This window comes from Eleutherodactylus coqui, chromosome 5, assembly GCF_035609145.1.
Source record: "Eleutherodactylus coqui strain aEleCoq1 chromosome 5, aEleCoq1.hap1, whole genome shotgun sequence".
In the NCBI taxonomy this organism is placed as follows: Eukaryota; Metazoa; Chordata; class Amphibia; order Anura; family Eleutherodactylidae; genus Eleutherodactylus; species Eleutherodactylus coqui.
This window is the reverse complement of record NC_089841.1, coordinates 126,032,162-126,059,396: the sequence shown is the minus strand read 5'-3', so window position 1 is coordinate 126,059,396 and position 27,235 is coordinate 126,032,162. Positions and strand designations below refer to the sequence as shown.

The window sequence follows — 27,235 nt, the reverse complement described above, 5'->3', positions numbered from 1 at the left end:
TCCAGACATGAAAATTAATATCTTTATTAAAAATATAATGATTTTAACACACAGAAATCTTCTCCCCATTTTCATGGCATCCAATGGAAGTCCCTGCACTGGCAATATAATGATATAATGTGTTATCCTGCAGGCGCACTTACTGTGCAGAGACTTTACAGTTCCCACTAGTCCAGTATTCCGATATTAGACAGAACGGCGATCGCACTACTATGTTTTCTTCGCTTTACAGGACCGCTGGTGGACAAGAAGTCTGTCTGGCAGGAAGGTGCGTCCACAAATATCACATGGAACCAGTTGGCTCTGGGCGCTCTGCCAAGCAGCCTCATTTAAAGCAACAACATCATAGGAACCTTTTGCTGGAAAAAAAGACAGAATATCACTTTTCATTTTGGTTAAGCAAAGTAGGAAAACATTTTCAGGAAATACCTGTAGACTTAGCATTAGCTAAAACCCAGTCATTGTGATTGTACAAGATGTTCTGGTTATTGTCTCATGAGTGCACTGGCAAAAGTTAGACTCCGGTCATTATGTCTGACCGAACATTGCACCAGAATTAGTTATGCGCTGTTTACTTGAGTATATGAATACTTTCCATCCATTTTCTTTATGTACTGTGTTCTGCTAAGGTCTGATCAGATGGAGTGAAAGTGGGATCAATGTAATGTATTTCAGCTCTATATAGAAAATGTCATTTTAAACAATAGTGGAAAGTTGAAATAAACCTAAAAAAGTAACATTTTCCTTTCCTTATGTTGTACTGAACATTTATATGACTAAGGGCCCCTTTACACAGCAATTTTTTCGTCCAAGTTTGTAACTGAGCAAACTCAGACAGAATTTGGACCCGTTAAAAACAACGGGGGTTTTCAGACAAGCAACTTTTTTTTCACAGACTGATGGCCCGGGTAAAATAAAATCGCAGCACGTCCGATTCATGGACAAGACCAGAACATGAAATGTCCACCCTTTTGCACATTGAACACCACAGTCAGGATTTCCATGTGCTGTCCACTGCAACTTGACATGAGAATCTTAGGCGTAACTGACACTCGGCCATGTGAATGTGCGCTAAGGGCTCATTCACATTAGCATTCTTCATTCCATTGCTCTGGCAGAGGAGCAGCAAAACGGGAAAGAAAGTTTCCGTTTTATTTCTCAATGATTTCAATGGAACCTTCTGAGCTTCAGTTATACTCAGTTCAGTCCATGTGCTTTGCTCTATCTTTTCAGTTGAGAAAAATGAATGAGACTACAATACTCTTCCTTGTCAATGGGTAATGGAACTGAATGGAAAAATTCTAATTGGTTCCATCCACGGTTGTTGTCTGTTTAATGCATTTGCAAGTGAGCATGCGCAGAAGGGACGAAAGACATAACGGATCAATTAAAAGTAGATGTAAATGGAACGAAACAGAAACAAACTGTTAGAAATGCTTTTTTTTTTTACAGATCTGTCTACTGGACCCATTACAAAAATGGAAACTATGGCTGGCGCTGCTGCTGGCCCCATTGCGCTCAATGGGAGAAGATCACTATCTCCTGCCATGGCTGTGACAGACAGAGCAGGAGACTCCTTCAGCCCTGCTGGGATAGGAGGCTGTTTCCCTGCTTTGAAAGCGCCTCGCATCCAGGGCTTCAGAAGGATTGCAAGAGCGATATCGTGGCATGAATCACATTCTTATATCACTCTCGCCAGTGTGCAGGAGCCCTTATTTTTGTGGAGGAAGAGCCCAGAAGAGGAAGCGGAGGTTGCAGACAACAATCTGGATGGGAGTGCTGCCCCAGACTTTGTCCTGTATTGTCTGTCCACAAATCCATGCTTTATTTTCACCATTTGTCATCTGTTCTACTAGCAACTTGTGTACGAATTTGCATCCATACACGAACGCGTTCATAGCGATCAATGGAGCTTGTACGCACAGAAACTGCGGTAAAATAGAGCATGCTGCAATTTTTCTTCCACCCACGGAATGCCTAACTGCAAATGTGAGAGAAATGGCAAAAATCAATGCATTTCAATGCCCGCATATTATCGAATATCTTATGCACGGACAGTGATCGTGGGATCTGTAATTCAAATCTGTTCGTGAGAGACCGACCTTAAGGTGCAGCCTCCCTGTACCTACAGATTCCTGAGATATAAATGTGGTGATGAACATTCCTGATCCTTGTTGTCCTGAACATTAGATGTCGGGTAAACCCCATACAGCGATAGGTCAATGCCTGTTCTTGCAGTTCCAATGAATTTGCTGTGTCTAGCAATGGGAGACACAGAAGCACCATTCTCTGGATTTGAGGGCGGCTCAGCAGTGAGATCCTCACATATCAGCACGTTATTCCCTATTCCCTATCACTTTGCTGTCTGGCTCCCCCTCTTCCTATCCTGTGAAATTCCAGCCCTCATCCTAGGTGATTTTAACATCCCCACTAATGACCCCATCTCCCCATCTGCCCCTCAGCTTCTATTGCTCACCTCCTCCCTTGGTCTCTCACAACTCACAGCCTCTCCCATTCACAAGGATGGCAATACTCTTGATCTTGTCTTTCTTCATCTCTGCTCTGCTTCCCACTTCACTAACTCCCCTCTTTCGCTCTCAGACCATAACCTCCTTTCTTTCTCTGTCAAGCTCCCTAACATCTCTCCAGACCCACCTACCTACCATACTTACAGGAACCTTCAGGCCATTCACACCCAGGACTTTGATGAGTCCCTACAGTCCTCTCTGTCCCCTATCTCTCTCCTTTCCTGCCCCAACCTGGCTGCCGCACACTACAACACCACTCTCAAACATGCCCTGGATGAAGCGGCACCCCCCATGATCCAAGCCATGCGATGCAGACCGCGGCAACCCTGGCTCACGTCTTAAACGCGTTTCATCCGGCATTGCTCGAGAAGTGCTGAACGGCTGTGGAGGAAGTCAAAAACATCCGCAGACTTTCTTTACTACAAATTCATGCTCAGAACCTTCAACCTAGCCCTCTACCATGCCAAACAGGTTTATTTCACCTCTCTCGTCTCCTCACTATCTCACAACCCTAAACAGCTCTTTGATACTTTTCACTCTCTTCTTAGCTCTAAACTGCGGCCCCTGGTGACGGATCTCAGTGCTGAAGAGCTGGCTGCCTACTTCAAAAAGAAAATTGATGACATCCATCAGTAAATAACTTCCCAATCTCAGATTAGCCCTGACCCTATTCTCGTCAGTATTGCATCTAGCTCCTGCTCACTGCCTATACTCAGACCAACAACAGAGGAAGAAGTCTCCAAATTGCTTTCTTCTGCTCGCCCCACCACCTGCACTAGCGACCCTCTCCTCTCACACCTCCTCCGGTCCCTCTCCCCAGTGGTTATCTCCCATCTCACCACTATATTCAACCTCTCTCTGACCTCTGGCATTTTTCCCTCTGCTTTCAAACATGCCATCATATCTCCACTGCTAAAGAAGCCAACTCTTGACGCGACTGATGCTGCCAACTACCGACCTATCTTTAATCTCCTCTTCATCTTCAAACTATTGGAATGCCTGGTTTACTCCCACCTTGTAAGCTATCTATCTATCTATCTATCTATCTATCAGAAAACTCTCTTCTTGACCTCCTACAGTCTGGCTTCCAACCCCTACACTCGACAAGGGTGTCAAACGACCTCCTGACAGCCAAATCGAAGGGCGGCTACTCCCTACTGATCCTCTTCAACCTTTCCGCAGCATTTAAAGGGGTTGTCCCGCGCCGAAACGGGTTTTTTTTTTTTCAACCCCCCCCCCGTTCGGCGCGAGACAACCCCGATGCAGGGACGTACAGACAGCTTACCGGAGCGCTTACCTTGATCCCCGCGCTCCGGTGACTTCTATACTTACCTGTGAAGATGGCCGCCGGGAACCTCTTGCTTCGTGGACCGCAGCTCTTCTGTGCGGTCCACTGCCGATTCCAGCCTCCTGATTGGCTGGAATCGGCACGTGACGGGGCGGAGCTACACGGAGCCGCTCTCTGGCACGAGCGGCTCCATAGAAGACTACAGAAGACCCGGACTGCGCAAGCGCGGCTAATTTGGCCATCGGAGGGCGAAAATTAGTCGGGCTCCATGGGAACGAGGACGCTAACAACGGAGCAGGTAAGTAAAAAACTTTTTATAACTTCTGTATGGCTCATAATTAATGCACAATGTATATTACAAAGTGCATTATTATGGCCATACAGAAGTGTATAGACCCACTTGCTGCCTCGGGACAACCCCTTTAACACTGTTGACCACAAACTCCTCCTCAGTATGCTTCGCTCCATCGGCCTAAAGGACACTGCTCTCTCCTTGTTCTCCTCCTACCTATCTGACCGCTCATTCAGCGTCTCGTTTGCTGGCGCCACCTCTCCTCCTCTATCCCTTGCTATTGGGGTCCCCCAGGGCTCGGTCCTCGGCCCCCTCCTTTTCTGCATCTACACAGCCCCTATTAGACAAACCATCAGGAGATTTGGCCTCCAATACCACCTCTACGCTGACGAAACCCAGCTATACACCTCTTCCCGTGACTTCCCTGCACCTTTCCTCCAAAACATCACCGACTGTCCGCTGTCTCTAACACTATGTCCTCTCTCTACCTAAAACGAAACCTCTCTAAAACTGACCTATTGGTGTTTCTGACCTCCACTAACCGACTTTAATCTGACATCTGCATCTCAGTGTGGGGCACTTCCATGCCTTGAGGTCATATTCAATGCCAATCTCTCCTTTACCCCCTATAGCCAATCTCTGGCCTGAACATGTCAGCTGCACCTCAAGAACATCACAAGAATCCGCCCCTTTCTCACTGTGGACGCGCTAAAAATGCTCACTGTTGCCCTCAACCACTCTCGGCTCGATTATTGAAACTCGTTGCTGATCGGCCTCCCCCGCGCCAGACTCTACCATCTCCAATCTACCCTGAATGCTGCAGCCAGGCTCATCTTCCAGTCCAGCTGCTACTCGGATGCCTCTGCCCTGTGCCAGTCACTGCACTGGCTGCCTGTCAAATATAGAATTCAATTTAAACTCACTACCTTCATATATAAAGCCCTCCACAGCACTGCTCGGCCTACATTTCTTCCCTCACCCCAATCCATCACCCAGCCCGGGCTCTGCGCTCTGCTAACAATACCAGACTGAGTGCCCCTTTAATTCGAACCTCTCATTCCCACCTTCAGTACTTCTCCAGAGCAGCACCAGTCCTCTAGAATGCATTACCCAAAACTATCCAGGCAATCCATGACTCACAAAACTTCAGGCATGTTCTAAAAATGTACCTCTTTAGGGAGTCATACCACATCTCCTAAACCAAACCCCTCTGTACGCCACCTGATAACATTGCTCCCTGACCTATTGACTGCAAATCCCTGCTAGTCACCATCAACTGCTCCTGCAGTCATACCGTTTCTGCAGTCACATGGCTTGATGTCTGACCATTGTTTATGTGTATAGCATCCCTCACTCTCCACCCCGCCATTCCATGCACATCTCTAGCCCCTTTACCTTTTGTATCACCCCATTAACTGTAGTATGTAAGCTCGGAGTAGGACCCTCACCTCTACTGTTTCCATCAACTGACTACTGTCAGGACAGTGTCCGGGATATGGGGGTCCCTGAGATATCCCGCAACCCCTGTCCCTGCCTACTTGCCCCCCTGGGCTAACCCCCAGGGCGACAACTGGGCGGCGGTCCCTACCCTCACTAGGGAAGCGGGACACGGGAAGACGAACAGACACTGAGACAAAACAACGGTAGAATGGTCAGACGATCCGGGTTGGCAACAAGAGGGTACGCAGTACGGAGGGGTCAGGCAAAAACGTAGTCAAGTCCAAAAGCAGGTGTCAGAAAAGCCGAGGTCACAAAGAGTAGTCAGGATAACGCGGGTGCAGCTGGAGAACCAAACTAACACTGGCAAGGCCTGAAAGGAAAACACACCTATTTAAATGCTGTCAGTGCTCCCGCCCCAGAAGCTGATTGGGGCGGGGAGCCTGACAGCAGCAGGGCTAATCAGGGCGGTGCTGGGGGCACGCCCCCAGTCTTGCTGCACAGACAGTTACTAGGGAAGCCAGCCTGGTAGTCAAGCGACTAGAAGCACCAGCTGCCTCCCTAGCAACCCGGCGGCGACTAGTCTTGCAGCGGCCCGGGGAGATCACAAGAACCGGGGCACCTCTACGCCGCGCTCCTGTAACCCGGGTGGCAGGACCGGTGGTGCGGGCACGGCGGCCCCGAGAGTTGCCGGTTCTGACAGTACCCCCCCTTCTACGGGGGGACACCGGACCCCCATGGCCAGGTGCGGGCTTCAGCGGGAAAGCCCTGTGGAATGCCTGGACTAGGCGTGGCGCATGAACGTCCCTGGCAGGGACCCACGTCCTATCCTCAGGGCCAAATCCTCTCCAGTGGACCAGGTACTGCAGCACACCTCTAACCCGTCGGACATCAACAAGCCTTTCTACTTCATACTCCCGTTCCCCCTGTACCAGAGAAGGAGGAGGCGGGTTCTGGGTGGGTAGAACTGGAGTCACATACTTCTTGAGCAAGCTTTTGTGAAAAACATTGTGGACCTTCCAGGGGTCAGGAAGTGCCAACCTGTATGACACCGGGTTGATAACCTGAGAAACAGTAAATGGGCCAATGAACCGAGGAGCAAGTTTCAGGGAGGGAACCTTAAGTCTCAGATTCTTAGATGACAATAAAACCTGCTCTCCGACCACAAAAGGTGCCGAGATAGTACATCTTTTATTTGCGTATTTACGCAGTTTCTCTTGGGAACCCTGAAGGTTCTTACGAACCTGGGCCCAAACTGTGCACAGTTCCTCAGAGGATATGTCAGCGGCCGGATTGTTCGAAACCAAAGGAGTAGAAAGTGAGAACCGGGGATGGAACCCATAGTTGCAAAAAAAAGGTGACACTTGGGTCGACGAGTTAACGTGGTTGTTAATAGCAAATTCGGCGAGAGGCAAGTAGTTGGCCCACTGATACTGGTTATCAGAGACAAACAGTCGCAGATACTGGATAAGTTCTTGATTCATCCGTTCCGTTTGTCCGTTACTCTCGGGATGAAAAGCGGAGGAAAAAGACAAATTAACGTTTAGATTTTTACAGAAGGCTCGCCAGAAGCGAGCGACGAACTGAACCCCTCTATCTGACACAATATCCTCGGGGATCCCATGTAACCGAACAATCTCCTTGATGAACATTTCAGACAGGAGTTTGGCGTTAGGCAACTTGCAAAGCGGAGCGAAATGTGACATTTTAGAGAAACGGTCAACTATTACCCAGATGACCGTATTCCCCAGCGAGGATGGCAGATCAGTAATAAAATCCATGGACAAATGGGACCACGGCCTGGACGGAATGGGCAAGGGAAGAAGAGGACCCTCAGGACGTCTCCTGAGATTCTTCCCCCTTGCGCAAACCGGGCACGCGGACACAAATACCCGTACCTCCCTGGCCATGTGCGGCCACCAATAGAGTCTGGACACTAACTCCAGAGTACCCCTGATGCCGGGGTGTCCAGCTAGGACTGAAGCATGTGTCTCCTCTAACACTTTCAATCTCAGTGACAACGGGACAAATAATTTGCCTTCCGGACGGGCTTCAGGAGCAGATTGTTGAGCGGCGTGAATGAGAGGTGAAAGGTCGGAGGAGACAGCAGCGAGGACCACCCCAGGGGAGAGAATGCTCTCAGGCTCCGACTCGGAAGGTTCCGGAGAACCAAAACTCCTAGACAGGGCATCAGCCTTGACATTCTTAGAACCGGGTCTATAGGTAACCACAAAATTGAACCGCGAGAAAAACAAGGCCCAGCGAGCTTGCCGAGCATTTAACCTCTTAGCGGAATCTAGATAGGTGAGGTTTTTATGGTCTGTGAGTACCGTGATCTGGTGATGGGCTCCCTCCAAAAAATGCCTCCACTCTTCGAAAGCCCACTTAATCGCCAGCAATTCCCGGTTGCCTATATCGTAGTTCCGTTCCGTGGAAGAGAACTTTCTAGAAAAATAGGCACACGGTCTAAGGTTAGTGAGAGTGGAGGGACCTTGGGATAGTACCGCTCCCACACCAAACTCAGAGGCATCTACCTCCACCACAAAAGGGCAGGACAGATCCGGTTGCACTAGGACGGGTGCAGAAGAGAACGCCGCCTTTAGGGTATCGAAGGCCCTCAGAGCCTCAGAAGACCAGGTCCTCACATCTGCCCCCTTTCTGGTGAGGTCCGTTAGAGGTTTAGCCACCACGGAGAAGTCTTTAATGAACTTGCGATAGTAGTTGGCGAAGCCGAGGAAGCGTTGAAGGGCTTTTAGTGAACCTGGCTGGGCCCACTCCGTGATGGCTTTCACCTTCTCAGGATCCATCTGGAAGTCGCATGGCGTGATGATATACCCTAAGAATGATATCTTTTGTACCCCGAAAACACATTTCTCGATTTTAGCAAACAGCTTGTTATGTCTGAGTCGAGCTAGCACAGTCTGAACATGAGTATGGTGACTCGGCAAGTCGGAGGAAAAAATCAAAATGTCGTCAAGATATACAACCACGAACACCCCCATGATATCCTGAAACACTGAATTCATGTACCCCTGAAAAATGGCGGGGGCGTTACACAATCCAAAAGGCATAACTAGGTATTCAAAATGACCGAGGGGCGTATTGAAGGCGGTTTTCCACTCATCCCCCTCCCGAATGCGGATGAGGTTGTATGCTCCCCTGAGATCAAGTTTAGAAAACCATCGGGCACCAGCGACCTGGTTGAGGAGGTCAGGAATGAGTGGAAGAGCATACTGGTTTCGGACTGTGATTTTATTTAACTCTCTATAGTCAATACAGGGCCGGAGACCCCCATCCTTTTTCTCAACGAAGAAAAACCCGGCGCCCACCGGGGATTCTGAGGGCCGGATGTGCCCCTTGGCCAGGCTGTCCTGGATATAGTCCCTCATGGATTCTCTCTCTGGAACCGTAACGTTATAAATGCGGCCCTTAGGAAGTTTGGCCCCAGGAGTCAAGTCGATTTTACAGTCCCATTCCCGATGAGGGGGCAGAGCTTCAGATAATTGTTTGGAGAACACGTCAGAGAACTCGGAGAGGTAATCTGGTAGGGGGCTCCCCTCGCAGGTGGAGATTCCCACCTTCACCGAACAAAGGTGGTTGGCACAGCGGGAACCCCACTTTACCAGTTCCAACGTGTCCCAATTTACTACCGGGTTGTGCTCCCGGAGCCAGGGGAGGCCTAGGACGACGTCCACAGACAAATCTCTCATCACTAGAAAGGTGCAGGTTTCCACGTGTAAGGCTCCTATCGTAAACCTTACTTCAGGGGTAACCAGATTAACAACCCCTGCTTGCAATGGAGTGGAGTCCACTCCTGAAACCAGAATCGGAGTCTCTAAACGTAACAAAACCCCGGACAGATGAGCAACGAAATTGAAGTTAACGAAATTAGCCGCAGCCCCAGAATCAACGAAGGCTTGCCCAGTACGGTGGAAGGCATGAAATTCTAGGGTGCAAGGCAATAACATTTTGGACAACACAGGGAGTACCTTGGCTCCTAGACAGTCCCCCCGACAACTGCCTAGGAGCGGAAGTTCTTCCTGCCGTGGCTTCTTAGCGCAGGTAGCAATGCGGTGACCCAGCTCCCCACAGTAGAAGCAGAGGTTCTTCTTCAGGCGGTATTCCCGTCGTTGCTTGGGGTTCATGGCTCCCAGCTCCATGGCCTCGGTGGTGGAAGGTAAAAAGGTCGGGTCAGTCGAAGAAGTGGGCGTGGGGAGTGGGGTGGTTCGAGCGGCGTGTCTGGCCCTCAAACGTCGGTCGGCTCGAATAGCCAGCGACATGGCTTGCTCCAGGGTTCTGGGCTCCGGGTGGGCCACGAGTAGGTCCTTAAGACCCTCAGACAGCCCGGTCAAAAATAGGTCTTTTAGGGCGGCATCATTCCACCCGGATTCCGTACAATGTTGGCGGAATAGAGCGCAGTAGTCCTCCGCCATCTTGCGACCCTGTCGCAGGGCCAGAAGCTTGGAGACTGCGTAGCCGGCCCGGTCGGGTTCGTCATAAATTTGACCCAAGGCGGAAAAAAAAGCGTCAAGGGATAGTCGGGTGGGAGAGCCAGCTGGTAACGAGAAAGCCCAATTTTGGGGCTCTCCCCTCAGGCGGGTAATTACGATTCCCACCTTCTGGTATTCAGTACCAGAGGAGTGGGGGCGGAGATCAAAGTAGAGCTTGCAGCTCTCTCTAAATGCAAAAAACTGACCTCTCTCTCCGGAGAAGCAATCCGGAAGCGTGGCTCGAGGTTCCGACATTGTTCCTGGAGCGGAAGAGGGCTGCCTGGGACCTGCAGCTGCCACTTGTTCCTGTAGCTGCAAGCGGGCTGTTAGGTCCTGGGCAAGGGTCGTAAGGACCTGGACCTGGTTCGCTAAAGCCGCCACGGCCTCCATCGAGGGGCTCAAAGTTGCCGGGCGGATGCAGGGGTCTGACCTTCGTTCGGCCAGTGTTACTGTCAGGACAGTGTCCGGGATATGGGGGTCCCTGAGATATCCCGCAACCCCTGTCCCTGCCTACTTGCCCCCCTGGGCTAACCCCCAGGGCGACAACTGGGCGGCGGTCCCTACCCTCACTAGGGAAGCGGGACACGGGAAGACGAACAGACACTGAGACAAAACAACGGTAGAATGGTCAGACGATCCGGGTTGGCAACAAGAGGGTACGCAGTACGGAGGGGTCAGGCAAAAACGTAGTCAAGTCCAAAAGCAGGTGTCAGAAAAGCCGAGGTCACAAAGAGTAGTCAGGATAACGCGGGTGCAGCTGGAGAACCAAACTAACACTGGCAAGGCCTGAAAGGAAAACACACCTATTTAAATGCTGTCAGTGCTCCCGCCCCAGAAGCTGATTGGGGCGGGGAGCCTGACAGCAGCAGGGCTAATCAGGGCGGTGCTGGGGGCACGCCCCCAGTCTTGCTGCACAGACAGTTACTAGGGAAGCCAGCCTGGTAGTCAAGCGACTAGAAGCACCAGCTGCCTCCCTAGCAACCCGGCGGCGACTAGTCTTGCAGCGGCCCGGGGAGATCACAAGAACCGGGGCACCTCTACGCCGCGCTCCTGTAACCCGGGTGGCAGGACCGGTGGTGCGGGCACGGCGGCCCCGAGAGTTGCCGGTTCTGACAACTACTATATGTAACCGTGGTTCTGTAATGTTTGTATTTTGTCTTTCTGTATTCCCCCTGTCTATGTAAGCGCTGTGGAATATGTTGGCGCTATACAGCTTGTAATTCTGGTACTACCCCTTTCAGAGAGCAATGGTGCAAAATCTCAAGCATCGTTGCTTGATTTCTACGTCGCCTGCCCCTACTGCGACAACACAGTTAGCCTTGTAAATAAGTGTTCGACTGCCTCCATTCCTCCTAACCACTCATGAAGATGCATGTATGTCTAGGATTATTCAAAAATATAGTAACCCATGTGGTTCATGTATTTAGATGCAGGGGGCTATGGTGCCCTAAACTTTATTCTGTTAGCTGTATCTGCATAAGCGTTGTTTGCACTGAACTCTTTAAGACAGTTTACTTCCTTCTTGCCAGCATCTGTTCCTGGCACCGCAGACAATGAAATGCTTTCTGCTTGTTTTAAAATGATTTTTCATTTTTTGTTGTAAGACAGATGCTCGTTCATTTTATCCAGGGTCTCTGCAATTTTTAACATATTACAATGTCTCTGTAATTGGCACAGCAACAATGTCTGTCCTGCCCAGTTTTAATGTGATTCATATTCCACAGCTTATGTTGTAACAACAAGCAATAGTTGTAGGAAACATACTTTTTTATTTTGAGTGCAATCATTTATGTGTTTTTCAGATTTCACTGAAATGTGACTTTGGAGGCAGAATCCTCTCAGATATTCGTAATATAAAATGTATGTGCAAAAATGACAAAACATAATTTAGCAAGATAATGCAATCAAAGCCAAATACTGTATCTGTGATACAGTAAAACGCCTATGGATGCCCCCGCTACAGTGGAAAAATATGAAGTACAATGTGAATGACCCCAGAGGTCTTATATAATGTCATGGGGGTCATAGATAGTAAAAAAAATTAGTTACAAAAATAAGTTAATAAAAACTACAGAATAAAATAAAAATATATACATAAAAAAAATGACCCACCGCCCTCCCAACCAAAACCGTTGCCATATGCACCCTATAATTAAAAACTATACAAATTATATATCAAAACGTCCGAAACAAAATGAGTAACCCATTTCAATACTTTTATTTTAGCGTAAATATACTCATTTTAAAAATAAACAGCTATAAATAAAAAACTAATATTTTTTTTATCTTTTTACTCCCAATAAAACTAAAAATAGGAAAAAAGTAAGTGAAAAAAACCTAGAAAAATAGCCCTATAGGTCACATAAAAAAATTCAGCAAAACTAATTTTGGTAGCTGAAGAAAAAAAATAGGGCAGTAAAACTACCACATGGGTGAAATCCCTAAAAAGTATCTGGTCCTTAAGATACAAAACATCCTGGTCCTTACGGAGTTAAAGTACTTCATACACTGCTAAATGCATCCTGATACTATACTAAAGAACATTACTGTAATGAGCCTATGAGTATAACAAAACATTAAATGTATTCTTGTTCATCTGACCATGGATCTTTTCTTACATGTTTTAGGCAGCTTTCACGCAGCTGAGAAAATTGCGTGAAAAAAACGTCTTGCATTACTTCGGTAACATTACAGTTGTCAGGTGCGTGTTTTACATGTGTCAGAGGATCACAAGTGTTTCCCATTGATTTTATTGGGTTCATCACGTCGCACTTGCATGCACATCGCGAGACATGCACATTGTACGGTCCCATTGAAAACCATGAGCGAGGTGTTCCAGGGGAACAACCAAAGATAGAACTTGCTGAGATTTTTATCATTGCAACGATGCTACGAGGGAAAAGAATCACTCTTGAATGGGTCCTCTCAAAAGAATGGAGTTCTTATGTGTGTGAGGTTTCAGTTTTGGAGATTCTCGCCCATAGTGCATTAGTTATAACTCTCAACTTGTACTATGAGGAGTGCACTCTGAGTCGCCTTCTGTAATATAAGCAAGTTGGTTATGAGTTACAGTCTGTATTATGAGTGTATTGTTTGAGTCACCACTAGAGATGAGCGAACGTACTCGGTAAGGCCGATTTCGCAATCGAGCACTGCGATTTTCGAGTACTTCACTACTCGGGTGAAAAGTACTCGGGGGCGCTGTGGGTGAGCGGGGGGTTGCAGAGGGGAGTGGGGGGGGGGGGAGAGGGAGAGAGAGAGAGCTCCCACCTGTTCCGCGCTGCTACCCCCCGCTCCACCATGCCACGCCCCGCCCCCTGGCGACCCCCGAATCTTTTCACCTGAGTAGTGAAGTACTCGAAAATCGCGGTGCTCGATTGCGAAATCAGCCTTCCCGAGTACGTTCGCTCATCTCTAGTCACCACCTGTATTATAAGGAAATTGATGAGGTGTCATGGCCTATATTATGCATGCGTTGATTATGTCACAGCCTGCATAAGGCCCAATTCACACATTGCAGATTTAGGCCTCATTTGTACTGCAGTATTTGATCAGTAATTTTAATTATTTTTTCCTCTTTAAGTCAAATCCAGTAGTGGATCCTAAATATAAAAAAATATCAAGTAAACATTTATACTTCACTTTCTTTCTTCCATCAACTCCTGATCTTGGCAGAAAAAAATACAGGAAATCATAAAATTGGAGGATCTTGCAACTTCAATTAAAGGTACTCATGACATTTTTCTGAAGTCTTGGCATGCTTGGATCAAGTTTCAACCCTCTCCTGAATACAGAGCCATAATTACTCATCTAAATGTTTTTGGCTTTATAGGACCCGAGTCTCTCTTTTCCTCCCTCTCCTATTCGTCTTTCCTTTCTCTGTTTTTCCCCTCTTCCCTGCCCAACTCTCCCTTCTCCTTCTTTCTCCCCCTTTTTCTCTTCTTCATTCCCTTTTCCTGTTTTGTGCTGGGGTAGTTTGTCATATGAAATACTTGAAGATTGTTGGTATATGTTGAGAATTATCCCATGAGTTTGTTAATTTCTTTACTGAACTGCATTTCGGCCCGAGAGCCTACATTTTTATAAATTTGTTATATTTCTAAAAATGTTCAATAAATACAAGAATTAAGAAAAAGGATGGAAAAAAACTGATCTAATGAAGTACAAATGAGTCCTTGATTAGTGTTTTGAAGCTAAAATAAAGAGTGGAAGAGTTCCATGTGTTCTGGATCCAGTTTTGGTTTTGGCTTTAAAATACTGACCAAATCTGCAATTTATGAGTAAGCCCTTATGAGTGCAAGAGTTGAGTCAGAGTCTGTATTATGCGGACTCTGGCTATGAGTTACAGCCTGTAGTGTGGCATCATTGTGGGTATTATGTGTCATCATAAAAAAAACTTGTATGAATCCTAAAATTGCAGATTTCACACTGATCACTCAGCCTAATAAGAGTCTGACACTTCCTGATCGATACTTTTCAGAAGTCGTTTCAGTATCCTCACAGGAGGAGATTACAGTGAAAGGTAACACCTATATATAGATAATGCAGGATCCACCATTCATAATAGGTGATGGTCACAGCTCACTTCTTCTTCCTCCCTGCAGAATGACCTCTGCACAGATCACATAGCATGCCTAGTCTCCCATAGAAGTTATCCATCCTGTGAATGAACAATGGAACTGTGCAAACGTTTCATTGTTTGTTGCTACATCTAAATTCTAGAAAATTGGGTGACGGAAATTTAAAGGGCTTTCTTTTTCCAGTGACTACAATATTGATTTCTAGAATACATAGTAACACATATGAGGCAGAAGCCGATTTACCCCATTTTAGGGGGGAAAATTCCTTCCCGACTCCATAATGGCAGTCAGAATAATCCCTGGATCAACGTTTAAAAAGTTCTTACCTGACTCCAAGACCAGCAGTCGGAAGATCCCCGGATCAACAGCCCTTATTTAATGTCTATATCATGTAATATCATAGCGCTCTAGAAAGGCGTCTAGTCCCCTCTTAAACTCCTTTATCAATTTTGCCATCACTTTGTCCTCAGGCAGAGAGTTGCACAGTAAGGGCAGGCCATTAATACCAGATCACTGAGGGCCTAACTCCCACAACGTTGCTGATCCGCTGACTGCAGGAGCCACGTCCTCTGTTTACCAGGAACAGCTCAGTACTTTTGGTAGTGGCTGTGCCTGGTATTGCAGCTCACTGCAGCTTAGTCCCATTCAAGTGAGTGCTATGACTCCATCAGTGTGCTGTTCTGTGGGGATGCTGGAAGTTGAACCCCCTTCAATCTAATACTGCTGGCCTATAGGTCACCAAAATTGTAGTCACTGAAAACCCCTTTATTTACACAGTGGATGACTGATTTGCTTGCCTATTGTTACTCTGTCATACCTCCAATCGGTCTGACTTCAGGCTTCTTTGGAACAGGTCTTTGCAAATTCTTTGGTAGTCTATCATTTTCCAGATGCCATTTGTTCAAGCACTGAGGTTCATGAATGCTGATAGATTTTGATCCAAATTCCCGGCCACAAATGTAGCATACAACTGTTGGTGGTGGCTTTCTAACTGGTGGCTATGAACAGAATGGTTTGAGTAAAAATACAAAGATACAATAATGCTTTCACTAATATGAATAATTTTTTATTAAAATTTTTCCTATTTTTTTACATAGCAGCAAATTATTTTGAAGCATTGTAGTCACTACAGTAGTCACTGTTCTTGGCAAAGCTGACAATTCTTTTCTATCTCTCTCAGTATAGAGACTAGAGATGAGCGAGTGTGCTCGGATAAGGCAGTTACTCGAGCGAGCATCGCTCTTCTCGAGTAACTGCATTCTCGTCTGAGCAGGCTCGGGGGGGCGGCAGCGGGGGTGAGCGGGGAGGAGAGAGATCTCACTCACTCTTCCCTCTGCTCCCTCCCACCGCCCCCGAGCCTGCTTGGATGAGAGCGATGCTTGCTCGATTAACTGCCTTATCCGAGCGTGCTCGCTCATCTCTAATAGAGACCCTTGAATGCCATGATGCCGCCAATCCCATTCAAACTCAAGCTCTCAGCGCTACAATGCAACAACGCTGATCACTCACTCTGCCTTATGTAGGTCATCATAAAATATTTCTAATTGTCACTAGGAACATTTGCATATTTGCTGGGAACCAATTGACATTTATAGCTCCTATCATGAGACAAGGGGAGGGGAGATGGACCAAGCGGTATACAAACTTGACCAGTATGAGCTGCAAGATCACCCAGTACAGATTGGAGCTCACCTGCATAGTGTGTGGAATATGTAAAAGCCCATATCTGCCTGATGGATATGCTTTAAAAAAGAACAGGTGATATGATCCTGCATATTTGCATAGCACTAATCTACTGTTGGCAGTAGTTTATGGGCTGTAGTCTGGTGATAGACTTCCTCCACTGTACATCGGCAGCCAGTTATATTAAATCTATGGTCATCATTACAGTTTTTACAGATTTTGTTACATATTTCATTACATAAGAGTTCAGTTACACATATCATTGCTAATAATGTGTAATAATAATAAAATTATTGCATAATTTTACCTATGCCAAGACAAATAAGATCATGGGGTGCATCAAAAAAATAGTTGTACATGATAAGAACATTATTCTTCCTTTTTTACAAATCACTGGTCATACCAGACATTGAATATTGTGTACAGTTTTGGGCACCGGTACTCAAGAAGGACATAGTGAAGCTTGTGTGGATTCAAAGGTGGGCAACTAAAATATTAAATGGAATGGATGGACTATTATACCCAGAGAGATTATCAAAAGTATGTGACCTAATAACTATGCATAGATAAATCAGGGGACACTACAAGAATCTCTTCAATCATCTATTTGTACCAAGGACTGTGACTGTGACAAGGGGGCGTCCTCTACATCTAGAGGAAAGAAGGTTTCCCTACCTACATAGAAAGGGGGTTCTTTACTGTAAGAGCAGCGAGACTATGGAACTCTCTGCTTGAGGATGTAGTGATGACTAACTCGCTGAAAGAGTTTAAGAGGAGTCTGGATGCCTTTCTTGAGTGTAATAATGTTACAAGTTATAGTCACTAGATTACTACAGAAGGGATATTGAGCCCAGTTATTATTGTGATTGCCAGATTTGGAGTTGGGAAGAATTTTTTTTACCCTAAAATGAGTATAATTGGCTTCTATCATGTTTTTTTCCCTTCATCTGGATCAACATGGCAGGATAATCCAGGCTAAACTAGATGGGGATATGTCTTTTTCAGGTTTACAAACTGTTACTGTTACCTTTTAACAATCTTCTGAGGTTTTTAACTGTCGTTCCATACTAGAAGCTGCATTTCTCAGCCCATGGGAAGGTTGGCTTGTTTGTCTACCTATGTCTAACCCTGTACAAGCTGTAATGTGGAGCTCTTTACTTACAGACTGTCACTGTGCTCCCACTTAGACTGCAAAGTTTAAGTATGGTAATTTGTTATTGCTGTAATGGACGAATCAAGCTTTGGATAAAAGACCTGCAGCAAGCAATTCAACCACGTTTAGCAGAATTGGTTGTTGGCTAAATATACGATAAACTACAGCAGCATGAAAGGTCTATAAGGAGTGGAAAGTAAAGAATTGTGGAGTGCTTGGGAACAAAGAGGTGGAATATGACCAGTACTTCAAGAGAAGAGTTGTGAGAATTATCTAGTCAGGAATGTGACACACAAATAACTATTACTTGCATGGTCTACCAAACAAAAAATGTGCGACCGACAAAAATAATAGGAAATCAGGTAGGTTTCGTGAAAACTGTTTAACTGAACTTTTATCTGTTTTGCTTGGCATATACCTCTAAGTATCATACATTCTAATATGTTTGAAGTTAGAACAAGAATTGTCCTTTTGGAAATTCAAATTTATTTCATGACGTCTCGGTCTCTAAGACAAGTAATAGATCACGTTTCACAGGTATCTAGTTACTTCGACTTAAGCATCGCCAACATTAGGGTCTAATGCATTTCAGAATTTATGAAGTGTTGATAGTAACATCGCGGGGAGCAGAGAGTAACATTTAGCCCACAACTGTTCTCCTGTATTTTTATTCCTTTGGGAAGAATGTAAATTGCTTGAATAAAAAGGGAGATAAACACCAAGATCTGGTGTTCAGTCCAGAAGAGTTCATACCTTGATGATTCTTTAAAGGGAGTATATCAGCTATATTTTTATATTAATTAAAACCAGATAGAGAAACATATTTCATTTTTCTAATGTCTAATGTTTATTTTCTGTTTGTAGTTATTTGTAGAATTTTTTATTATTCTGTTGTCTGTACATGACTGTGGGGGCTGCCATCTATCCCGAGCTACACAGCAATTAAAAATATGCTTTACAACAGCTTCATGGGCCATTCACAGAATGGACTTAGGTGACCCATTGACTTGTATGGGAGACTGTTCTAGACATGTTCTGTGACCTGTGCAGAGGTAACTGTGCAAGGAAGGGGTAGATAGTCACAGCTGATCACCTATTGTGAATGGTGGATCCTGTGTTATTTACATATAGGTGTTACCTGTCAGTGTAATCCTGCCTGTGATGTTAGGGAGATGACTGCTGAAAAGCTTTCTCTACAGATCAGGAAGTGTCAGGCTATTATTAGTCTCTTCGGTTAGTGTAAAAAATGCTGGACTTTAGGATTTTAAAAAATTTATGTAATAGGTGATTTTCTGATTATACCATCCTTTTAACCACTTAATGCCACAGGACATAAGTTTATGTCCTGGCAGAGTGGTAGTTAACATAACAGGATGTAAACCTATGTCCTGTGGATGGCGAGGGTGCGCTATCCCACAGCAAGAGTCGGCTGTGACTGTCAGCTGGCCTTCCGCTGAAACAGCGGGGATCAGTGTTCTGAGCTCTTAACCCTTTACATGCTGTGATCAATGTACATCATGGCATGTAAAGAGTTCACACAGGGAGTGCGTTCCTTCTGTGATGCAACAGCCATTGCACACTTTCCCTGTTTGTATAAAAAAAATGCAAACATTTTTTTTTTTTTAAGTGCATTTTTTATATCATTGTAACTGTAATGACTGGTACAATAAATTGAACACACTATTTATCCTGCACAGCAAAAACCATAAAAAACTGAGGTCCAGCAGATGAGAAAACTTTTATTCTCTGGTATACCCCTTTAAGAGACATGTGAATATTAGTTTGATGTACGGATTTCTTTAAGTGAATTCTGATGAATGGGACAGTCACAGAAATTTCAGCAACAGTTATAGGTACATGTTTGCTAGCCCTGTTTCAAAGGCATTGTAGCAGACACTACTAGAACTTTGGCTCACACTATTGAAAGAGCACTGTGGCTGGTGTTATTACAGGGCTTGGGGCACTGTATGACAGTATCATGTGGGGATGGCTGTTTATTAGGGTTTTTTTCCCTTTTCATAAGGTGACATTACTCTCGTTATATCAAGCATTTGGATTATTGCTGTGGCTGAAAAAAATCATGTGTTGTGTGAACACGGCCCCAGAGTTACTAGAACTGACATAATGTCCACATATATTTGCAACAGTGCTTAAAGTCATGTGGTTGTTAAATTACTAGATTCAGTATCAAAATTTATGTTCAGAATCCCTAAAATAGATAGCTTCATGGCAATTTAGCTACACCTTTAAACAGACTAAGAGCCCATTTAGACAGGACGACTGTCGGGCAAACAATGCCCGACACTTGTCCCCGCACATACTTGCTCTCACGGGAGCTAGTATCGCTGGCTCACAGCGGAGAGCCTGGAGGAAATTTCACAATCATTGTTCAGCTCATCATCCATCATTTATGCAGAATAAACGATGGGTGATGAGCCGATAGCTGATTGCTCAGTGTAAACATCAGCCATTCAGTACTGAACGGCTGCTTTAAGTCAATGGAGAGGGGCGGGGGAGAGCGAGTAGTGAAATCTCCTGCAGCCTGCCCACCGCCCTGCTGGCCATTCTGTGAGTAAGCTAGCGATACTAGCTCCTATGCAACAGCACGGGAGCGAGTGTATGTGGGGTCAAGTGTCGTGCATCATTTGCCTGACATTCATCTCGTCTAAATGAGCCTTTATACAGAGTACTAATGGAAGAACGTGGTACATGCTGGATAGAAACGTTCCAGCATTACTCCTGAGTTCAACTAATAATAATAATAATAAATTTTATTTGTATAGCGCCAACATATTCCGCAGCGTTTACATAGACAGGGGGAATACAGAAAGACAAAAACTAATGGAATATGGCAGGAAATTAAAAGGCTTCTGGATTCGACTGATTTCATATGAATCTCAAAGTAATGTCTATAGAGTTGACAGATTTCTGGATTTCACTTGTCTATTATAATGTGTACTTCTGAGGCAAGCACTACGATAAACATCATGCAGCCAGACCACAAGCCCCATATGCTATTTCTATGTTTGGGTTTTGGGGACAGATAACATTTGTAGAAATGAGGAGATAAGTCAAGTCATCTCATGTCTATAGCCCCATGTACAAAGGTTGACTATCAGTCAAAACCTATGACAACCGCTGCAGATAGAACATCATAGTTATGGTATAATACGCATCATCTTGTATTGCATCTATGACTGCCCTATATTTACTTGGTGAAAGGAAAGTGGGGAGCTACTCTGTGGGTGGAGGAATTAAGTTCGTTGATGAATAGTGGTACAAGTGTACGTGGGAGGTGCTACCGGACAGACATGTACCTGTACAAGACAGGTCAAGAAATATATAGTGGGAGTGAAAGAAAAATGTCTCAAAGCGCAATTACTCCAAAAAATATTGATGATGGTAAGATAAGAAGATTTTATTACATGAGGAGTATAACCAGTTGAAAAACGTGCTTGGAGGAAAAACCTCAGTTCAGATACCAGGAGCCACACCTGCAGCCAGGTTCTTTGCCTCTAGTTTCAGTATTGGCTGTGCTGGAATGGTAACCTATATATGCACCATAGCCATCCAGCATGTTATGCCCCAGCAATTACTGAAGAAGAGTTTTTTCCTCGAAATTCATTTGTTGGTTATACTCATATAATAAAATCTTCTTATCTCACTATCATCACCCTTTTTTGGAGTCTTTGCACCTTGAGCCATTTTTCTTTCACTCCCACTGTGTACTATATTTACTTGCACCTTTATTAGAACAGTTGTGAATCAGAAGTGGTCAAGTGGAAAGGTTTAGGTTTGTTGATTCTGCAATCATTCCTAAATCAGTAGAACTCTACTGTTGATTTCTGAACTCATAAATCGTGATGTCTCTTACACTTCAAACTTCTCATAATAGAATGATGAGGATGAACAAAGAAGAGCCATTGTAGCAAGGACTCATGTTCTAAATAATTCATCAGTTTTGTTTAGAGCAATCGAACAACTAATCAAGTACTCCCTAACCTGTGTATAATTCATTTAGAAGCACAAAGTACTGTACAATATTCTTTCTTATTTCATTGATATCGTTGCAGATAGATCATTAAGCCAAGAAAAGCAGATGGCTTCCAAAAATGTAAAAAATTTCAAGACCTTGCCATCCCACAATTTTGCTAAATAAGACAGGGTTTTACTGAAATCTTTAACGTTTTATCTCCCCTCAAAGAACTTGTGTTGATAAAGTTCGAACATACTTCACCAAAGAGATGCATGTGAGATGTATGTCATCCTGGTATACATCTGCTTCAAAGAGACAAAGAATCCTGAGATATAAGAGATTACAGTGTAAAGCGAGACTTAGAAAGACAGAAAAGTAATAAAAAAAACAGTGAAAGATTTGAAACAAGTTAACAGATGTTTATTGTGATCAAGATGGGAAGAAGTTCAAAGGACATATTCAAGCCGGTCTCTAACAATGTTTTAAACTGATGAGTATGTGTGTTCAATTGGAGCAATTAAACCAGGGGCTGAATTGTCAGTGGGCGGTTTCCAAGCACATCGGTGTCTACTGTGAATACGGCAAAGTGCCGTCCTGCCCATTATGTAGACTGTCCAGGGATTTACAGATGGTTAACTCTGGATAACACCTAATTTTCCTATTGGTTCAGGGATTAATGGAGGTGGACTACAAAAGTGAACATGCATACTAATTTAATTCTATTCAATCTAAATAGGTCCAAAATTCTTATTTTCTTTTTGACATGGCGCTTCAAATTCCCATTTCCTTTTACAAAGCTATGTGATAAAACTCTGCCTACAGCCATTACTAGAGGGAGCTCATTATATACAGATTTATATAGACCCTAAAATGAATTCAAATGCAGAGAGCTTCCCTTAGATGAAGCAGAATATATATATTTATTTCATTTAACTCAAGCAGGTCATTGCTCGCCTTTTTGTCATATCAAAGAAGATATTTTTTTCACGTCTCATGTAACATAAAATAAATGCATGGTTTATTAATTCATCTATATAGGGATGTTTAGTTTGTTGTAAGAATTCTTAAAGATATGAGGTATATTGAAGAAAATATCATGTTACCTTTTGATTTGAAATATCAGAATCTTCTTTTTTGTGCATGGGTTTAGTACTTTGCATATTTGTATTTTTCTTGTTTGGCCCTCCAGGCTTAGCTTTGCAGCCTCTCTGATGGACTATAAGGCGGTCACTTGCAAAGGTTCTTCCACAGTTTGAACATGGCAACAGCTGATCTTTAAAACTCTGCCAAGAAGCTTCATTTTGTTCTTCTCGACTTGCTCCTTTAGACATACCCACTTGAGGTTTCTGAGGAACAGGTCTTCGTTGCCCTTTAGGTAACCTATCATTTTCTATTTTCCACTTCTCAAGGCATTTCGGTTCATGTATTGGAAGAGATTTAGTTCCAAATTCTCGTCCACATATGTAACAAATTAATGTCCTTGGCTTTACTGGATTGGGAGGATTCGTTGCATTGGAACACTCATTGACCGTTTTAGATTCTGACAAAGTATTTGGATTTGCTGATGTCTTGTTAGCTGTGGAATGCTGAGATGCTAAGCCCTTACCATTTGGTTTGCAACTTCTTTGGTGTACAAGAAGACGATCTGGAAGAAATGTACGGCCACAATTCCCACATGGTAAAAGCTGAGATTGGGAACTTTTCCAGGCAGCCTCATTTGCAGCATCATCTGACCCATCTGCACAAGGCTGAGGTTTTAAAGGAGCTGCTCGTCTGAGATGTTTTGGAAGGCTTTCATTCTCTATCTGCCATTTTTCTAGGCATTTGGGTTCATGGATAGCAATTGACTTTGAGCCAAATTCTCTTCCACAAATATAGCAGATTTTAAAACCTCTTCTTCGAGGAGGAATAACTGGTCTTTTTTCTTCCCTCTTTGACATGCTTTCCGTTGACTTTTTGATTAATATGGCTGTTTGTGGCCTGACAAGTTTACGCATATGAGATACTGATTTAACATCTGGCTCTTTAGCAATCTTACTTGTGTCTTTGCTATTGGTCATTAGCTAATCTATTTTAAACCAAATGTCTTGAAGATTTCCTTTGAGGGCAACATTTCTCAGCATTTTTTTTTCAACTTGACTTTAAATACTTTGTTTGCAACTTAACTGATGTTCTGATTTTTATCTAAAATGTGATGAATAAAATTATTATTTTTGTATAACACTATCATGTTATATATCTTGTATACTGGACATTATGATTTAAGGAGAACCTATCATCATGTTTGAGTCCCATGAGATAATGGGGAGCCCGTGGAGCTGTGCATGTGATCAATAGGAGAGCGCATGTATAGAGCAAGATGAAAAGCGTCATGTTGTGAAGTCAACTTCGCAAGTACACAGCACAGGTATCGGGTCGTCTGCTGAGTATGAAACACAATTCCCTGGGCTCCTCATTCACTCCTGTTTGAGTCCCATAAAAAGGTTTATGGATCTCAAACATAATGACCGGTTCCCTTTTAGATACTATTGATACATATACTATACAACACAGAGTGAACTACAAGTGGTGCTCTACCTGCCTGGCCCCACTTGCACTATTTCTGTTTACCTGTTCACAACCGCATTAGAGGCTGTGTTCAAAGCACCGAGGCAGATCCTGCACAAAGTCTCAAATGAAATAATGCAGCACGATGAGCTGTTTCATCTAGGAAGATGAGTGGTGGCATGCCCCCAGCAAAAAAAAAAATGTATTCAATACATTCTAAAATTGGTTAGAAAAACTAGAACTTGACCCGCAAAATACAAGCTGTCAGACAGCTACATTGACAAAATGCCCTAAAAAATGCACTATAGGCCACTGAGTTCTGTGCCAAAGATGAGACAAATTCAAAATTTAGAATAAAAAAATCACATTTTAGAGGGTCTTTCCAATTTTAACATGACTGTTGGGGTTAATATGGCTAGTTTATGGTTCACTGGGCTTTGAAAAAATACATTATAGAGCCCCAACTTTCCTATGTAGAAAAAGAAAATACGCACTTGAGAAAATTATTGTGTTTTTAATAAGTAAGCCCAAATTTAATAAGTACTACGGTGCAGAAACTGATCAGTATGGGTGATAGGATGGAAGACAAAAGACTAAAGAAAATTAATTAATTAATTATAATATTTTCACATTCTGAATGTACATGCTGCAGTTGGTTGTCATTGACTTGGGTCCTATTTTAAGTCATGTTACATGGCTCAATATATCTGTATAATCCCCCTACAGACTTATACCATTGCCTGAAAGTCCAGGACTATGGTTGAAGCAAATCATAGAATCTTGAACTCCAGTTGAAGTGCATAGTGCAGTCTTTACATACACCATATAGATACTGTCTTAACTCATGAACAGAGCTTAACAAGGGAAACTATCAGTGTCTGCCTGATTATCCACAAGATAGAGGATAAAACCGGTGGAAGTCTTACTGCTGAGACCCCCACTGATCCAGAGAATGGTGGTCCTGTGTCCCCCTCTACTCCTTACCGCAGGCTTACTGCACCACTGCAATGAGGAGTAATGCATGGAGTGACAGTTGAACATACACAGTTGTACACATTTATCTCATGGAGTGACAGTTGAACATACACAGATAGACACATTTATCTTCAGAGGGACTGCCAGAGATAGCCAGGGCCTTGTACTTGGCAATTTCTGTCAGCCCCTTTGAAATTAATGGAATGGCACTGCGCATGCTTGGCCGCCACTGCATTCAATCTCCATGTCACTGTGGGGGGATTCAGTTAAACCGCAATAAGGAGGAGAGCTAAACACAGAAGCGCCCATTCTTGAGATCGGAGGGGGTCTTAGCGATGAGAACCAAGCCCACTGATCGGACTTTTATCACCAATCCTGTGGATAGATGCTAAAAGTCAGTTTTGGGAATCCCCATTTAACTCTTTACTAGCATCAGGTAGGCAGATGCACTTATCATGACTTGGACTAATCTTATGGTGGCATAAATAGCATGTATGTTAAAACTTGAATGTAAAGTTTGGAATTTCTTCAGTTTTACATATATTACATTTAAAGTATAGTAAATGTACAATTTTAAAGCTATACAAATCCACTGTTTGCTTATATCCTTAGTGCCCATAGAGCGCTGCTGAATTTTGTGTTTGCTTACTTCTTTTTAAAAATGGATCGATGGATAGATAGATAGATAGATAGATAGATAGATAGATAGATAGATAGATATGAGATAGATAGATAGATAGATAGATAGATAGATAGATAGATATGAGATAGATATTAGATAGATAGATAGATAGATAGATAGATAGATAGATAGATAGATAGATAGATAGATAGATATGAGATAGATAGATAGATAGATATGAGATAGATATTAGATAGATAGATAGATAGATAGATAGATAGATAGATAGATATGGGATAGATAGATAGATAGATAGATAGATAGATAGATAGATAGATAGATAGATAGATATGAGATAGATATTAGATAGATAGATAGATAGATAGATAGATAGATATGGGATAGATAGATAGATAGATAGATAGATAGATAGATAGATAGATAGATATGGGATAGATAGATAGATAGATAGATAGATAGATAGATAGATATGAGATAGATAGATAGATAGATAGATAGATATTAGGTGAGAGGTATAGTATAGATATTGTAATATTCTCAATCATTTGATCAAGCAGTACATTTGCTGGTTTAATTTTAGGCTTAACTGTAGAAGTGACTCATGGCATGAACAACAACTAGGTTGTAAGTTGCCCATTATTGACTCTGGCACATGAATGTAACAGAGAACAGGAAAAATGAAAATATGTCAAATATGTTAGGAAGAATTCGTCTTGAATACTGAATTTAATTTTGGTTCAACCCTTTGCAGGCATGTTCAGTTTTGTAAGGGCTAATCCATAGTGCTTGACAAATAAAAGGTAGGGCAGATAAATAATGTCTCACATACATAGCAGCTTACATTGTATACAGGAGTAACGATTAATGTATACATTGTTATTCTTACCATTGAGATGTACAGTATATTCCAGGACTCAGGATATTAGCATGAAACATCACAGGTTACTTGTTCTCAGCTTCCCTGTTGTAGAGGAATGTTAGCATTGTGGTTGCTGCAGTAACTATAATGAAGTTGCTATCTCTTAGTATCTAAGCAACATATCAACAAAACTGATGCAACTGCATCCAGACCCAATGGCTCCTGGGTAGTAGAAGGAAAAAAAGTGTTAGGATCTCTTTCTATACTGCCATAGCTTATATGGACTTGTACTACATAATGAAACAATAAAACCCCATTCAATAATGTTATATTTCCAAGTGTACTGTATTCCTTTGAGCTGATGCACAGAACAACACACAAGGGTAATGTAAGGAAAATGCCAATTTTTTTCCTTGTATCACACTTCACACATCACATAGGCAGATAACTAAAGTCTTATATTTTCATGTGTATGTAATTGAAAAAGTTATCAAAAGTTTCCTGATACATACACAGAGATTGGATTTGTTATTGCAGCTGTGACTCATCACCTATGGCCTTATCAGTGACATCAATGTCACAATATCACAATCCCAATTCTATCTGTGCAGTCGTGATACTCTGTAGGCCGGTCCTCCCCATGCTTCTTTATTCTCTACAGCTGCTTTCAATTGCCTGATGTCCATTCACATGTCCTTCTTAAAGGGGTTGTCCCGCGCCGAAACGTTTTTTTTTTTTCAATAGGCCCCCCGTTCGGCGCGAGACAAACACAAGGGATGGGTTA

At 43.6% G+C, this 27,235-nt stretch overlaps 1 protein-coding gene across 1 annotated transcript; it reads right to left on the bottom strand.

Moving 5' to 3' along the window:
• LOC136627752 (zinc finger protein 474-like) lies at positions 1 to 26,562 on the bottom strand. The gene is made up of 4 exons (XM_066603113.1): positions 26,479 to 26,562; positions 22,531 to 23,611; positions 15,433 to 15,613; positions 1 to 359 (listed from the first exon to the last, which is right to left on the bottom strand). The coding sequence occupies exons 2-4, from the start codon at positions 23,485 to 23,487 to the stop codon at positions 211 to 213; spliced, it is 1,287 nt and encodes a 428-aa protein (XP_066459210.1). The 5' UTR covers positions 23,488 to 23,611; positions 26,479 to 26,562; the 3' UTR covers positions 1 to 210.
• Positions 26,563 to 27,235: the final 673 nt, after the last annotated feature.